This window comes from Cavia porcellus, unplaced genomic scaffold, assembly GCF_034190915.1.
Source record: "Cavia porcellus strain 051 isolate PalLab524CR breed Dunkin Hartley unplaced genomic scaffold, mCavPor4.1 scaffold_1, whole genome shotgun sequence".
NCBI classification, from domain to species: Eukaryota; Metazoa; Chordata; class Mammalia; order Rodentia; family Caviidae; genus Cavia; species Cavia porcellus.
Genome location: NW_026947484.1, coordinates 49,998,242 through 50,013,375, shown reverse-complemented (window position 1 = coordinate 50,013,375; position 15,134 = coordinate 49,998,242). Strand labels below are relative to the sequence as shown.

The 15,134-nt window shown below is 49.0% G+C and overlaps 1 protein-coding gene across 1 annotated transcript; it reads right to left on the bottom strand.

The window, feature by feature from the left end:
- Positions 1-2,630: 2,630 nt before the first annotated feature.
- On the bottom strand, positions 2,631-6,444 carry LOC134475965 (igE-binding protein-like). The gene is made up of 2 exons (XM_063248154.1): positions 3,293-6,444; positions 2,631-3,254 (listed from the first exon to the last, which is right to left on the bottom strand). The coding sequence occupies exon 1, from the start codon at positions 4,888-4,890 to the stop codon at positions 3,739-3,741; it is 1,152 nt and encodes a 383-aa protein (XP_063104224.1). The 5' UTR covers positions 4,891-6,444; the 3' UTR covers positions 2,631-3,254; positions 3,293-3,738.
- Between the last annotated feature and the right edge of the window lie 8,690 nt (positions 6,445-15,134).

Genomic DNA, 15,134 nt, shown 5'->3' with positions numbered 1-15,134 from the left:
GAAAGATGGTAGCTTTAGGCTGGAGAAACCTGGCAGAGCCCAGCTGAGGTGAACAGCAGAGAAGGAGTTAGCGTCCCATGAGGTGTCCAGCGCAGTGTCCTTTTGTGGGGGTCCCCAGGGAGAAAGCAGTGTGGGTTTGGCTGTGGGACCCGGCAGGCAAACCCCGGCCAGCCTTCCCAGTGTTGGTCAGCAATCCAGAAGCCCTCCTGGGTCACACAGGACAGGGAGACGCTGGCAATGGAGGGGACACAACAACTAGACCCCAGGTGTGACAGTGGCCTTGCAGATACAGCTGAGTCTGAAGGTCTCCAGCTCCAATGGAAATGCACCCGTGCTGATTTATTTTTAAATTTGGAAGACTGCATGGTAGTTGTTTAGAAAAGTACCTTTTCCTGGAAAGGCTCACTGAGGTCTTTAAAATAGGACACGGTGTGGCCTGCTTACCTTGATAGAGTTAATTAAGAAATAATAATGACTAACAGAATAATAAGGTTTTTATTGTTTAATTACATGAGAGGATTCTGTAAAGCACCGGGCATGAGGTTAGTTCTCACTACACAAGAGCTGTCTCCCCCAAAAGAGGGGAGAACCATCAAGGCTGTGTCCTCTGCCTTGTCCAAGATGATCCCCGACCTCAGGTGACCTGTCTTTGGCACAGAGGGTGACACCCACATGCTGACTGAGTCAGCTGACTGCCCCAGACATCTGGACAGCAGTGACAGTGGCAGACAGTGAGTCCCTTGCAGTATAGTAACCGTTCTTTCTGGGCTACACAGCACATCTGAGCTCATATCTCATTTCTCTCTACCGGACCTGGATGAGACAGGTAATTATCATTATTGTGCTGGAATTTTATGTTATCCAGTGACCACAGAGTGGGGTGAAATAAATAATAGTTACAATGGAGAAGCACGATTGTAGTTATAACTCGTGCACACACATGCAGAACCACACACCCTAATATTCTCTGGAGGACAGACAGGCAACTCAGACACAGAGAAAAGCATCTGGTTGTGTGCACAGCCTCGGTCTGAAGCAGACCCAGTCCAACCTTCATGATCCTGCGAGTGGGGTCTCTGTCCTCCTGCACTGTAAAGAAGGAATCGGCTGACCACCAAATGAAACTTCCCCATAAAGACTCTGTCCTCAAGCAAAAAGGGAACAAAGGCCCCCCTCATTTTTCCCCCCTCCCATAATTTGCTTTGCGGTTTTCTCCCTTATAAATCTGACAAAATTTTAACCTGGTTACACAGCTTTGCAAACTCCAACTGCACTGTGTCGCTGGTGCCAGCTTAAATAAAGCATTCCTTTTTCTTTTAAAAGATGTCTTGCCCTGGTTTTTTGGACATCTCCGGGTCTCATTTTTGGGGTACAACAATGACAGCAAAGTCCAAGGCTAGTTTCTCTTTTATTTCCCAAAAAGCTGGGGAGTAGTCAAGAGTGGTGACTGGAGGGGCATCTTTTCTATCAACTGTGAGTCTGTGTGCTCACATCGGGACAGGGAGCTTTAGAACTCACGTGGTCTTAGAACATGTGGCAGTAAAACCCCATGAGGAATCAAAACCACCACACAAATGCATGCAAATGGTCTCTCTTTGGGCCAACACGATCTCCCCAGTGGTGCCCCAGGATGTGATTGTATGGGATCATCTGTTACCCTGGGTGGATGGATGTGCAAGAGGGCATGATGTGTGCTTCCCAGTGAAGCCTGGGGACCCCAGACCTGGGAGATCTAGACCCTGGCCTTCCTCAGAATCTCAGAATCTCCCGTGAGGGCCCTTCTCTCAGCGTCCCAGCTGTAGCTCATTTCTGGCCACCCATGGTTCCTGCACTGTCACAGCTGCTGTTCTTGAAGTAAGGGAAGTCTCTGACCACAAGGCCTATTAGCCTGGGTTGTCAGGAGTGAAATTCAGAGAAAGACATCAAAGGAGCCAGGAACCTCCGTATTTTCCCATGCTTCACTGACTTATTTACAGCCTCAAACTAAAACTTGAGAGCTTTGTATGCAAAACATTATTCCCAGAGAACCCAAGGCTTTCACACAGTTTTCGGGGAGGCTTCCAGGTCAGTGCCTCTCTAGGCTTCATGTCCCTCGTGTGTAAAATGGGCACAACCACAGCAACTTCAGGCTGAAGTTTGCAGAGCCCAGCCCCATCTATCAGCGACTGGTGAGTGTGACTGCTCGCTGTGAGACACCGCATCCCAGGGATGAGCTGCTGGCTTTAAACTTGTAAGTCCACTGCCTCCCTCAGTTCTGTCACCTCAGGTTTCTAATTATGTTTCCACCCAGGGCTTCCCCATTTGCCTGGTGTGTGGTTTATAGACAGCAGTGCAGAGGTTTCCTGTGGCTGGCGGCTACATGTGCACCACTAACTTCCCTGCCTCATTCTCCCATGCCAGGCCAGGAGCTGAGAAAGAGCACCCACTCCATCTGCTGTGAGCACCCCAGGCCTGACAGAAAAGCAGACCCTCCCCCACAGGACCAGGCCACGGGGCATGGTGGCCAAGGGCACAGCCACAACAGGTCACAAGGACACACCAGAGAAAGGTAGGGTGAGGCATGTCCTGTGACCGGAGCCGCGGGAGACAGGAGACCAAACTCGAGCAGGATCAGCTCTCAAACTTTATTACGTACAGCGAACCGGACCTGACAAGGTCCGTCACCCTCGGTGTTGATTCCTCTTCCGCCGTTGGGGGCAGGAACAACCTCTTATAAGGGGAAGCAGTATCCAATCACAGAGAAGCGCGCCTAACAAGCTGATAGGCTAGCGTCACGGGTAACTGGGCAGATATGACAATTTGGCGGGCTTGTTCAGGCCGGGAAGAACCCGGAAGCAGGAAATGGGCGCCATCTCAGGTGGCTTCCCACATCTCCCCCTTTTTTATTTATTAAAATAGGATGGTCTGTGGGTCCCTCCAAGGTGTCTATGACCTTGTTGCTGTTAGACACCTAGGAGTGGGCCTACCTTGTAGGCCGAGGCATGAGAGAATGTAGAGGTCTATACCCTGCTGTGCATCACCCTGTTTTGTGCATATCCTTGCGCCAGGACCATGCTCAAGGTGAGTGGTTCATTTTTTCGCAGGGCCAGGCTTTTGTGAACCGAACCTGGATGCATATAGACATTCATTCCTGCCTTCCCCCCAAACTTTGAGGCGGATGGCACTGCAGTACCCTTGGTCTCGCATCTCAATGCCAATAATTTGACTCCGGGAGGGACCCCTGGCCTTATAGGCCATATATATCTGAGTGGAGCCTGTCTTAGGTTGACTGGGAGGGCTTTTCCCGTCTTACCCGTCATTGGCTTGCCCACTCAGCTCTTATAGCTGATGTTCTGCAATGTGAAGGAGATATGCGGCGGCCTGCTGGCCTGATGGGCCACCTGCTGCCATTTGCATGGCTGCCATAGCTGTGATCTTAACCTGCTGCTGAGTTTGTATGAGGCGATCTAACAAGCATTTAATAACCACAAGCCCCACTAGGAAGGCCACGGCAATCAGGATCCAAATAGTCAGGTTGGGCCAGGAGAACCAGGAGGTGACGCGTTCCCACAAACTGGCTATAACACTGCCTAAAGTTGATAAATCGAACCTGACTGGACCTAGTTGGATACCGTCCATATTGTCAAGTTCCTGACCGACTATGAGGGACAAATTGTGAAACTTAGGTAGGTAGGTGTCTTGCAGCCAAGCTGTCATATTAGGAACCCACAGAATAGAAAAAGCTCCAAACCAGACATTTTAGTTTGTAGATGGTCTCGGGCGCTGAGCGTCGGTCCCAGAAGGGTCGAGTTGACTTGTGTCCGCGGGCTTATCCTCCTGTGCTTTATCAGGAACTGGTGGGGAGTTTACTGCTTGCGTCAATCTTTCCGGGACCCACAGCGGCTCGCGACCTGGTTCCTGTGGGAAAACACAAACCGCACCTCGGGTCCAACTAATCACTGGATCCAGGCCCATCCATTGTCCTGTAAGGACATCTTTCCATCTCACCAGCCCTTTGTCGGCCGGGGACGGGTTATTGTGCTCCATGGCAGGGGAATGATTATTGTGATTAAGGTTTAAAAAATTTATGGTAAAGAGTGCCAATGATATTCTTCCTTTGGGCGTTAGGCCGTGGCCACCCAATTCACGGCACAGGCGTGTCCACTCTTCTAAGGACCTATTTTTGTTAGTTCTTAGGACATCACGGCACTCCTTAGTGCACTGTTCAAAAATCAATTGTTTTATGAGAGGGTGAGCCGCCTCAGCATCTGGAAAAATCCTGTTAGCGGCCTCAAGCATGCGGGCCACAAAGTCTGAAAATGGCTCTCCCTGCCCTTGTATAATTTTTGTAAGGTGACCCGTATGTTCTCCCTTTCCAGCCAGCCGTCTCCAGGCCTGGAGGCCACAGCGGCTAATTTGTTCATAAACCTGGCGAGGGTATTGAGTTTGATCTTCCTCAAAGGCTCCTCGCCCTAATAGCATATCCCTGTTCCACTCTCTCTGGTTATTTTCCCTGTTGGCTGCCGCCTGCTCTACACAGAATTCCTCATTCCAGGACTTCCAATCTAAATATTGTCCGGGGGAGAGGCAGGCGCGTGCCAGCTGGGTCCAATCTCCAGGAGTTAAAAGCAGACCTGCCAATGCCTCTAAAAGCGCCATGGTAAATGGCGCATTGGGCCCATAAGCTGAAACTGCGTCCTTGATAGTTTTAAGTTGTTTAATTTCTAAGGGCTCATAATATCCTCCTCCTCCCCTGCCTCCTACTTGTACCGGGAATGCATGGAGACCGGAACACTCAAAGGGAAGCCGCGACCATACCCTCTGGTGGAAGGAACGTCCTCCTCCCTCCCCAGATGGGGGCGCAGAAGGCAACCCAGGAAGTAGCTCTCCCTCTAACCAGGGCGGTGCCATAGGTTGTGGTGGCAGCCCAGGGAGCAACTCCTCTTCCGGCCACAGCGGTGCTATCTTCCCGAGCCCTGAATTCGCGAACTTGCCAAAGGGCGGAAGGGCTTAGTGGGGCCTGGCGCCCTGAAGGGGGTGATCGTGGGTGTTTGGTTCCCCTTTTTATCTTCCCGAGCCCTGAATTCCTCTTTAAGCTGTGCAGGAGGGTCCTGTTTAGCGAAGACAACCTCCTCTTCTGAACCTTCCGAATCAGAATCAGAATTAGAGCCCTGAGGGTCCTCCGGAGACCCACAATCGGCAGTGGCTCCGGGCTCCTCTGAGCATTCCAATCGAGCTCTATATTAGCAAAGCGAAAGCAAAACAGATGCAAAGGGAAAAGAAAAGAAAAAAAAAAACCCAGCGTCCACTCGTGTGGCGCTCAAAATCTGTTAGGTGCGTCCACCCAACCCAGGTGACCCAGTACTCACCTGTCCCGGGAACCGCTGTATCTCACGTAGCTGATCAGGGTGAAGAGAAGAGGTGCTCGCGGCCTTCCGTTGTTATTGGGCCAGGTCCTCCGTCGTACCGCAGGCGACAGCAATCGCACCTCCCGGCCGAAGAGGCACGTCGCTGAGTCTTTTACCTTTTTCCCCGTACGGGGGCCACCAGATGACCGGAGCCGCGGGAGACAGGAGACCAAACTCGAGCAGGATCAGCTCTCAAACTTTATTACGTACAGCGAACCGGACCTGACAAGGTCCGCCACCCTCGGTGTTGATTCCTCTTCCGCCGTTGGGGGCAGGAACAACCTCTTATAAGGGGAAGCAGTATCCAATCACAGAGAAGCGCGCCTAACAAGCTGATAGGCTAGCGTCACGGGTAACTGGGCAGATATGACAATTTGGCGGGCTTGTTCAGGCCGGGAAGAACCCGGAAGCAGGAAATGGGTGCCATCTCAGGTGGCTTCCCACAGTCCTGCTTTAAAATTAGGGGGAGGGCATGGTTCTTCCAAGAGATCAGTGCTATAAAAGACAAAGGATGTGGCTCTGCTCCAGACAGAAGGAAGTTAGAGAAATGGGTGAACCACACACAGCCTGACCCCAGCCTGGATTCCCTGCCGGAGGGAAGTGCTGTAATGGGTCAGTAAAAATGCATCAGAGTGAATGTGTGAGATTAACAACTGCACCTTGGCTGTGTGAGAGCCCATCCTTATGGTGGTACTGAGTATCCTAGTACTCTAGGTAAGCAATGAATACAATGTAGCACCCAGGGAAAAGCTATAGGCTATGTGTCATGGTTTCTATCTAGAAGTCCCCCAAGAGCTTCATGCACTCCTAGCCAGGGCCCTGGAAGAAGACTAGATTATGGGGTGCTATAGCTGACTCACTGTTAGGAGGTGGGGTCTGGCTGGAAGAGGCAGGCCATGGGGGGTGACCTGGAAGAGTTTATCTCTCTCCTGGGCTCCTCCCTTCTGTCTCTGCTTCCTGGTCACCATGAGGTGAGCAGCTCTCCTCTGCCCATGCCCTTCCCCTATGCTGACGACCACGACAGGACTGAAACTTCTAAAATGTGAGCCAAAATAATCTTCTCTTCTTTTAAATTGTGGGTGTCAGATCTTTTATCCTAGCACTGAAGAAAGTGACAAAAGTAATATATAATTTACTTGTAAATTATTCAGAAAAACTGGGCATAGTGGTGAATGCCTGTAATCCAATACTCAGGAGGGTGAGGCAGGAGGATTATTGTGTGTTCACAACCAGTCTAGGCTACATAGCGAGTTCAAGGCCAGCCTATACTACATAGTGAGACCTGCGTCAAAAAGCAAACAAAAATGATTCAGGAAAAATGTGTATACACATATACATATGATATATATGAAGTATGCATATATTTATCCATGTATGTGAAAGTATTTATGTATGTATAAAAATATGCATACATATATGCTGTACATTTATACATAGGAAAAACGACATGAATAACGACATAAATGGAATAAAATGTTCCTGTAATCTAGACAGAAACCATAGTTTCATTAAACTCTCTCCTTTGACTTGTGGATGTCAGGTATTATGTCCTCACACACAGTGGGAAAGCCGACTGAGCCAGCTGTACTTAGAGGGACACGGATGAGGATGCATCATCAGGTTTGGGGACCACAGAGGCACAATTCCCTCGACACAGAGCAGGCACAGTGCAGGAAGTCCATAGGAGTTTGCCTTCTAGAAGCCTCGGTTCGAAGACACCTTCTTGAAGTCTTGAGAGCTCTCACTCTTGAGTCCACCAATAATCAGAGACCAGCGTGGCTGCTCCTGCAGGGTCATCAGGAAAGGCCAGTTCTGCTTCTCATGAAATCCAGAAGAATGTGGACCCACAGTAGTTCTGGGACAGGGACCACTGGAGCACAGAGGCCAAGGTAAAGGAGGACCAGGGGACCCAGCCCCAGGCTGGAGGAAGGGCAGGGTAAGTGTGCAAGCCTGTGTGCAAACATGCACACACTCACAGGACAGGGCTTGCCAAACAGGGCTCATGATGGCCTCCTTGGTGTCACAAATGTTTATAGGGTGAGGTAAATGCAAAGACTCTGCTCTCTAGGACCAGCACCCATGTGATGCAGCCACCCAGACTAGACTTTAAGGATTAAATCCGGAGGACACAGGAGAGAAAACAGTTCTTGCCTCTAGGTAGTGCTTGAACATGTCTTGAAAGATGAATCAGACTTCCAGCATGGTTAGGGCCACCTTTTGGCCTGAGGATAGCTTCCTTCTGGATGCCTCCTCACATGACAGAGAGCATGATCAGATGTGTTTTGTAATAGAGACACTGAACTTTGGACGAAGCCTTGCCCTGCTGACTTCACCCTAACCACTTCTGTAAAGGTGTTAGCTCCAGTTACACCAATAAACCCACCTGGAGCTTAGGACTTCGACATACGCATAGGAAGGGGACAAATATTCAATCCATAACAGTTACTATGTTGTTTTAGTTATCGATGTTTAAGGACCTGCCGTACAGCACTGGTACACTAATCTACTGAAAGCGTCCTCATTCAGAAGCCAGCCACCAGTTAGCTGGGCATACGTGTTACTGTAGGGTGTGAGAATGGGTTTGAGAGCTGGATGTTACCAAATGGAGGAAGCTAATAAGATCATGTCTGTTAGAGTGAAAAGGCCTAAAGCAGAAGTCATGAGAATGTTCCCAGACAGAGGAAAAGGTTGGGGAGGAGTTTTCTGCCACAGTCTTTTCAAAATTTAGAGCAATGTCCCCAGACAACAGTAGGGAGGGTGTAACACTGAATCTTAATGGTCCACTTGACTGGCTAGAGACCTCAGTAAAGCACACTTCTGGGTGTGTCTGGTTGGGGAAGGAGTGTGCCCAGGAGAACCCAGCCTGGCCCCTGGGTCCCTATCTCTCTGGTGCCCTTGCCCTGTCCTCTGCCTCTGTCACCACACTGCAGCAGTCTTTCTCTGCGAAGCCTTTTGTCATGATGCTTCTGTTTTGGAGCCAACAAACTGTGGTCAAAATCTCAGCAACTGTGAACCAAATAACCCTTCCCCTTACCCCTTCCCACTTTTAAATTGCAGTGCTGGGTATTTTGCCCCAGCAACAAGAAGCCCGACCTCCATGGAAGTAGCCCCAACGAACAGTAATTAAGCTGGAGGTGGAGGCAGCTCCTTTCCCCCACCTCCCCAAGGCTGCCACCCAGAGATTAAGTGGTCTGTCACCCTTTCAAGGAGGCCCTTTCACAGGAGACCACCTTCCTCTCCCATCACTTCCTCTCCAGGTGCTTTCTCCCTTGTGGCCTTGCTCCTGGGCTCTCTCTGGCATTCATAACACTGTGCCCATCAGCAGGGCTCTGTGCCATAAATTGTCAATGTTTTCCAGTTCCTGGGATGTCCCCTTTAAACCTGCCGAAAGGGAGATTTACAACTCCTTTAGTCTACAAGCTGGCTGTTTATCAGCCGTAGCAAGATCTGTGAATCCTAGCCTTGGAATACCTATTTCTTTTTATGTCAAAAGTACTTTATGGCTTTACTCTATGAATAAATCTGAGAAAAACCCCTTTGGGGCAGATGGCCATGACTCCACTCCATTGGCAAGAGTTTGAGAATCTAACCTCCTGACAGGCTCTCTCATCCCTTCCAGAATCTCTTTTCCTGCTCTCCTCCCTCTCCATGGGTGACAGCACAGTTCATCACCGGCACCCAAGGCTGAGACTCATCCTAGCTCCAAATCCCTGCCCTCACTGGTCACTCCCTATGTCCAGCCCTCCACACTCAGCTCCAGGTCAATGGAAACACCTGGAAAACGCACCCAGTTAATTAGAATCAGCTGAGGAACATACATGCCACCGGAAGGCAGGAGGCTGGGGTAGGCACCCTGGTCATCTCCTACTTTACAGGGACTCACAGCCAAGACCGGGGCGGGGCGGGGGGCAGTATTCCTGGGATTTCTGAGGGGAAGAGCTTTCCTGATGCTGTTCCTAGAGTTCTGTAACTGTCTCCCAATATTCCCAGAGACAGCAGAATTTTTCTAAAAAGGACCAGGTAATAAATAGTGAGGCTCTGCCAGCTGCACTCGGTCTCTCTAACCACTGCATAATGTACCATGACATCACTGTGGATCACGTGACTGTATTCCAGCAAAGTTCTATTCATAAACAAGTACCGGACCGCACTGGTCTCACAGTACAATTTGCCAGTCTGTGCGATACTTAACTGCTGCTTAAACTAGCTACATAGTGATCTTTGCTTTTCCTCTAAATATCTATGAATTTTCTCTTCCCTGGTGCTCTGTTAGCTCCAGCCCCATCATGTTGAAGTTCTTTGGCCCCGGCAGGCAGAGTAAGCTTCTCCAGGGATCTGCGTGGAAGGACTAAGTGTGCAACTCTTATTTGCTTTCGTTTTGATTGAATTCTCAGACTAGTCCTTTATAGAATACAATATGAAATGATTAGGAAAACATGAGATGGGAGGACATACATAAGACACGTGCCCTTGTTTAGCATGCTTGAGGCTCTGGGTATGATCCCAAGTATCATTTTAAAAAGAATTTTATAATTACTAAGCAGTTTAAAAATATCTACAAAATTGCTATGAAAGTTAGTAAATTTGTAGTTTTAGATACCATTCTTACCACATGACAAGGCCAAAGCAGACCTTCAGGGAGGAAGCCAGAGGAACCAAAGGCCACCGTTTCTCTCCTCCTTCTCTTGCATCTCCTCCCTCACCCCCATTGGCAGAATCCACTCAGAAACCAGGCAGCAGGAGACACCATGGGTATAGACGGTGCCCATCAGCCACCAGGAGCAGAAGAGTAGGGCCAGAGATAAAGGAAAATACACCAGAGAGGTCCAGCCCCCAGGGCTCAGGAGCCCACATCCTACCTGTCTCTTGCTCTGTCTGTCTGTCTGTCTCTCTCTCTCTCTCTCTTTCTCTCTGTCTCTGACTCTCTGTCTCTGTCTGTCTCTGTCTCTCTCTCTCTCTCTCTCTCTCTGAGTTATGAGTCCCATTCTCCTAGATGTGGCATGGGTTGTGATCAAAATTTAACTGACTCTAACACTGCCTTTAACACTTACTGAGTATTTACTGTGTGCCTCAAAGGACTGTCCTAGGTCCTGCTGATACAGCACTAAACATAGAAGACAAAGCCCCACATTCATTCAGATGGGAGAAACACATTTACTGCTCAGGTGACTGTCGTAACCCTCAGTCAGAAGTGGCCCATGAACACTGAGAGAGCAGTGTTCTCCCCTGTGGGGAGGCCGTGTGTGGAGGACACACACAGACTCTCTTCCCCGGCCAGGGTAAGCGCACCTATCCACAGTAAAAGGGCAGCTTGGAAGGAGAAAGAACAGAGAGACAGAGCGAGAGCACCTCAGCTATTATTTTTGACCTCTAGACCTACCCACACCTAACATCTGCCCTTGAATTGCTCAATCCAGTAAGCTCCTTCCTTTCTCAAGCATGTTTGGGCTACATTTCTGTCTCCTGCAGTGAAATGAATTCTGATTACTTCAGCTCAAACTGCACCCTCTGCTGTGTGTTTTCCCTGAATGCCTCGTGTCTGTCGGTGATGTATTCTGAGGGTTGTGAAAGCAGATAGGAGACATCCGACGTGGCAGCTCCCATGGCAGACACAATTCAGGAACTCAGGGCAAGGGCTTTCATCTATGAATCCCAAGGGCCTTCTTTATATTAGATGGCCAGGAAATGAAATGTTTGTGGGAACAGTTAATAAGGAATTGCTCTGCTCATTGATTCTCAATACCCAACAGCACATCCAGACACAGATCTCTGTGAAATGCAGTTGCATATGCTAGAGACAGATGATTTGAGACCAAGAGAGACGGCACACTGAGGGTTTTCCGTAAGCTGATCTAACAGGAGTCCACACACTGTGGTGCAGACCAGCAACCCAGGCTCCTCTAGGAAAGGAGCCCCCCACTGGTATGGAGAGCACAGGGCAGCTCCCTGGTAGCACCCACCCAGCTTCGGATTGGCTCGAAGCACTTTATGATAGGTGATACCTGGAACAGTCCCTGGTATTTGGCAAGTACCTAGTGTTTCTTATATAAGATGCAACCAAAAGTCATGGTGTATGTTTAAACTGGTTTAAATTTATCATGGTGACAGACACATTCCCATGAATGCCCTCCACAGACTCCCTCCCTCCAAACACGCTCATCCATGGCTTTTCCACTTTCCGCAGCAGTCCCAGAGGTCCTCTTCCCTGAATGTCTCTCACCGAGCTGCTGTGGCTGCCTCAGCGTCTTGGGTCAGCTCAAAACACTTCCCTTTCATGGTCATTGGGCCTGGAGGAAAAGCCAGAAGTTGGGCAGTGCCAGATCCAGTGGATGAGGCGGATGAGGGCAGAGGTGTTTTCAGGAGCCTGCCTTTGTCCATTCGATGGCACTGGAAGCAGCATCTGCCATATTATTTTTTAGCACATCTCATAAAGACACTAACAGAAGAGGACTCCAGAGCTGCTGCAAAAAGTCACAGAATGGTGGGGTGAGTGTGCTTAGGGGGTATTTTAGGGGGACTGAGGGCAGCGGGTATTTTACTGTAATAATTTTCCTAATTTAAATTTTCACTGCATATTTTCATTGCATCTCATATATAAGAAGTTTTTCACTTTTGTTCATTTGTTTGTTTGCTTTGTTTTTGAGACACAATCTCATTATATAGCCCAGGCTGGCCTCAAACTCTTGGCAAACTTCCTGCTGTCTCAGCCTCCGAAGCACTGGGATTCCAGGAGTGCACCACCACATTTAGCTTCACAATTAATCTTCACAATAACTCACTAAGATAGATGCTATGATAACTCCCACTTTATAAATAAGAAAACAGAGGCAGGGACAGAGAGTTTGCATGACTCCTTCTGGGTTGCACAGTCAGCAAAAGGCAGAATCTGTGATTCCAACCCAGAAAGGCTGGACCAGATCTGCACTCTCAGCCACTTGCCCACATCCACGAGCTGTGACCCTGGTGATCTTTTAGTAAGGGACCTCTGATAGAATGAGACAGAGTGGGTGGTGAGAGCACACTAACACCCTTCAGTTATCTGGGGATGCTGGCGAGCCCTGTTGAGGTCCCACTGTGGCCAGAGAGGCAGGAAGCTCTAGTTGAGGGGAAGTTATGTTTCTGAGTCCTCTGATAAGCTCCCAAGGTAGACAACAGTAGCCACGATGGACTGCATTGAACCACTGGCTCAGCTCACGCCCAGCCTAGCACCAGAGTCACTGTCCTTGTGGGAATGGTCACAGATGCAGTCACAGTTCTGCTGCATGCCAATAGGCAAAGGGATAACCTAACTTGGGGTGCCCACCACCTGCTACACCCAGGGGAGTTGCTTCCTAAAAATCAGTGTTGGGTAGAACATTGCCTCACCACCCACAGTTCCCTCATCAGCCGACCTTAACTTCTTCCAGCTTACAGAGGAGCAATTTCCTTAGCTACTTGGCAGTCAGCAGAACCAGACAGACCTAGTTTTTATTCCTGGGTTCCAAAGAGTTTCTCCGTTTCTCCCCTCCCTGAGATGCCCATCTTGAATAAAATCTCTGTAGTCTCAGGTCACGAAGCAGGGAGGAAGGAGACTTAATATCAGACCAGAGTTATCCAATACATTAAAAAAAAAATCAGAGGAGCTATTTTTAAATACTATGCTACACCATCATTAGAAACAATCCTTCCAACATGATCCTATGTCTTACAGAAACTTTATCCATAATAATATTAGATTAAAAGAGATAGTAATACGTTATTAGTTATTCCTAGAAGATGGATTTGGAAGTAATTTTTATTCCTTTTATCTTTTTGTTAAATTTGCTACCAAAGTTAGACAAGAGAAGAAGTTTCAGATGTTAATGCCAAAGAAAGTTCTACTAAAGCTCCGTCTGTGTGCCCCATCCTTCCCTCCCAATACCACAGTGGTACCCAGACCACAGTCTTGGTGATGCTACTGCACCGACAGTTCATGCAGCACTGATGCCAAAGCAGGAACTGAGAAGAAGCTCTAGAGACAAGGAGCGAAGGACTGATGGTTGAGATAAGGTAGTAAGTTTCAAAGGCTGAGCTTTCTGGAAGTCAGCAGAGATTTATCTTTCCAAGCTCATAGGAGAGAGAGAGAGAGAGCACGCACACTGTGCTGGAGACCAGTGGGCTGGCCAGTGAGTCTCACTGCTGCCTCCAGTCTTGGCAGTGAACTCTGCAGAAGTGATCTCCAAAGCCACTGCCCATGCTTGAAGATTTTACTCAGCATGAATTATCATAATCAGACCCGGAAGGCTTGGGTTACCTCAGAACAGAATTTCAGTCACTTCACCCAGAGCCTCATCTGGACCCAGGAATCACAGCCCTGTTCTCTGGAGACCCCGAAGCCAACCTGGCCAGCATTTCTATCCACCTCCGAGGACAGGTCCTGGCTGGACTGGTCCCAGGACTCCTTGGGCCCTACAGAACAGGGTAACCTGGGATAAACCCAACACTCTGCCCTGAATTGGCAATTCTGTGAGACTGAGCTGCCCATCAGGAGGCAGAGTCAACAGGAACTGCACAGAGCTCTGAAGCATCTTCCAGCCCTGCTTGCTGCACAGACACCACAAGGAAGAAAGTCAGAAGGGCAGCAAGCGCCCACTACTGCCATCTGTAGTACTGCTCTCCCACTCTGGACCCAGGTGGGGACGGTGGCCACTGCAGTGGTCCCACTCTGCTGCCCAAATAGGAACATTCTGGAGTATGAAAATGGGCATCATTGATAAGTTATGCAGGGACCTCGAGAGTTCACCATGAACATCACAGGCAAACCAAGATGTGTGGTCCCTTGGAAACCATCATCCATCCCTGTTGCAGGGTGATTCCCTACTCTCTCCCAGAATGTGTGCTCCTGAGGGAAGTCCACTCCCCAAATCAAGGCACAGCTACACCTAGCAAGCTCCCAGGCATCCCAGGAAAAGAAGAGCAGGAAACTAAAATAGAAGCCACAGAAATGTGAGCAGGCTCTTATCTCTCTGGGTCATAGCTGCATACCCTGGGCCAAAAATAGAACTTGGGAAGTAGCAGGTGCTCAGTAAGAATCCACTGAATGAATAGATGAACCCCTGATCAGTTGTGAAAGACTTCAGGAGAAATCCTGAAAACCAGAGGCACTTGTCAGTCCTAGAAACACATAAAAGGGTTTGCACTCTAATGGGTTATAAAAAATCTGAGGCATGGTAGAGATAGCTGTGTCCTTCTGCTCAGGTGCATTTATAGATATGAAACATACACACTCTAAAATGCCAGATTGAACTTACAGAAATGAAACCTCCATAAGCAACTGACTTGGAGCAAATTATAGTGAAGCCACTGCTGAACTTCACAAAAGCTGGAACTGCTATTGCCGGCAGCATTTCCAGTGCAGATTCATTTAAAACTTTGTCAGTCAAAACTGGGACCAAATGGATCAAACGTCTACTATACACACACTAGGATTCCTGGAACCAAGCGCCAGACCATGTTTGGTCCATGGCTGGGGAAATCATAACTGCTACCAGGATGGAGTCACAGGAAGGGTGGAAAGGGCTCCCGGCTCACCATGCTAGGCCCCACAGCAAGGGTTCTAAGGAGCTCGATATTCAAGGCAGTGTTGTCCCTGCAGCCACTTTCCTGAGACTCCAAACAGGCTTTGGACAGTTAGAACAGCTGCAAGTTGACTTCTCAGAGATGACAAGAAAGCTATCCCACCAATACCAGCACTGTAGCAACTTTTCATTCCGACCATTCAAGAGTCAA

Excerpts from the sequence above, each read along its gene's own strand:
- LOC134475965 (XM_063248154.1), bottom strand. The coding sequence starts at position 4,890 with ATGGCACCGCCCTGGTTAGAGGGAGAGCTACTTCCTGGGTTGCCTTCT.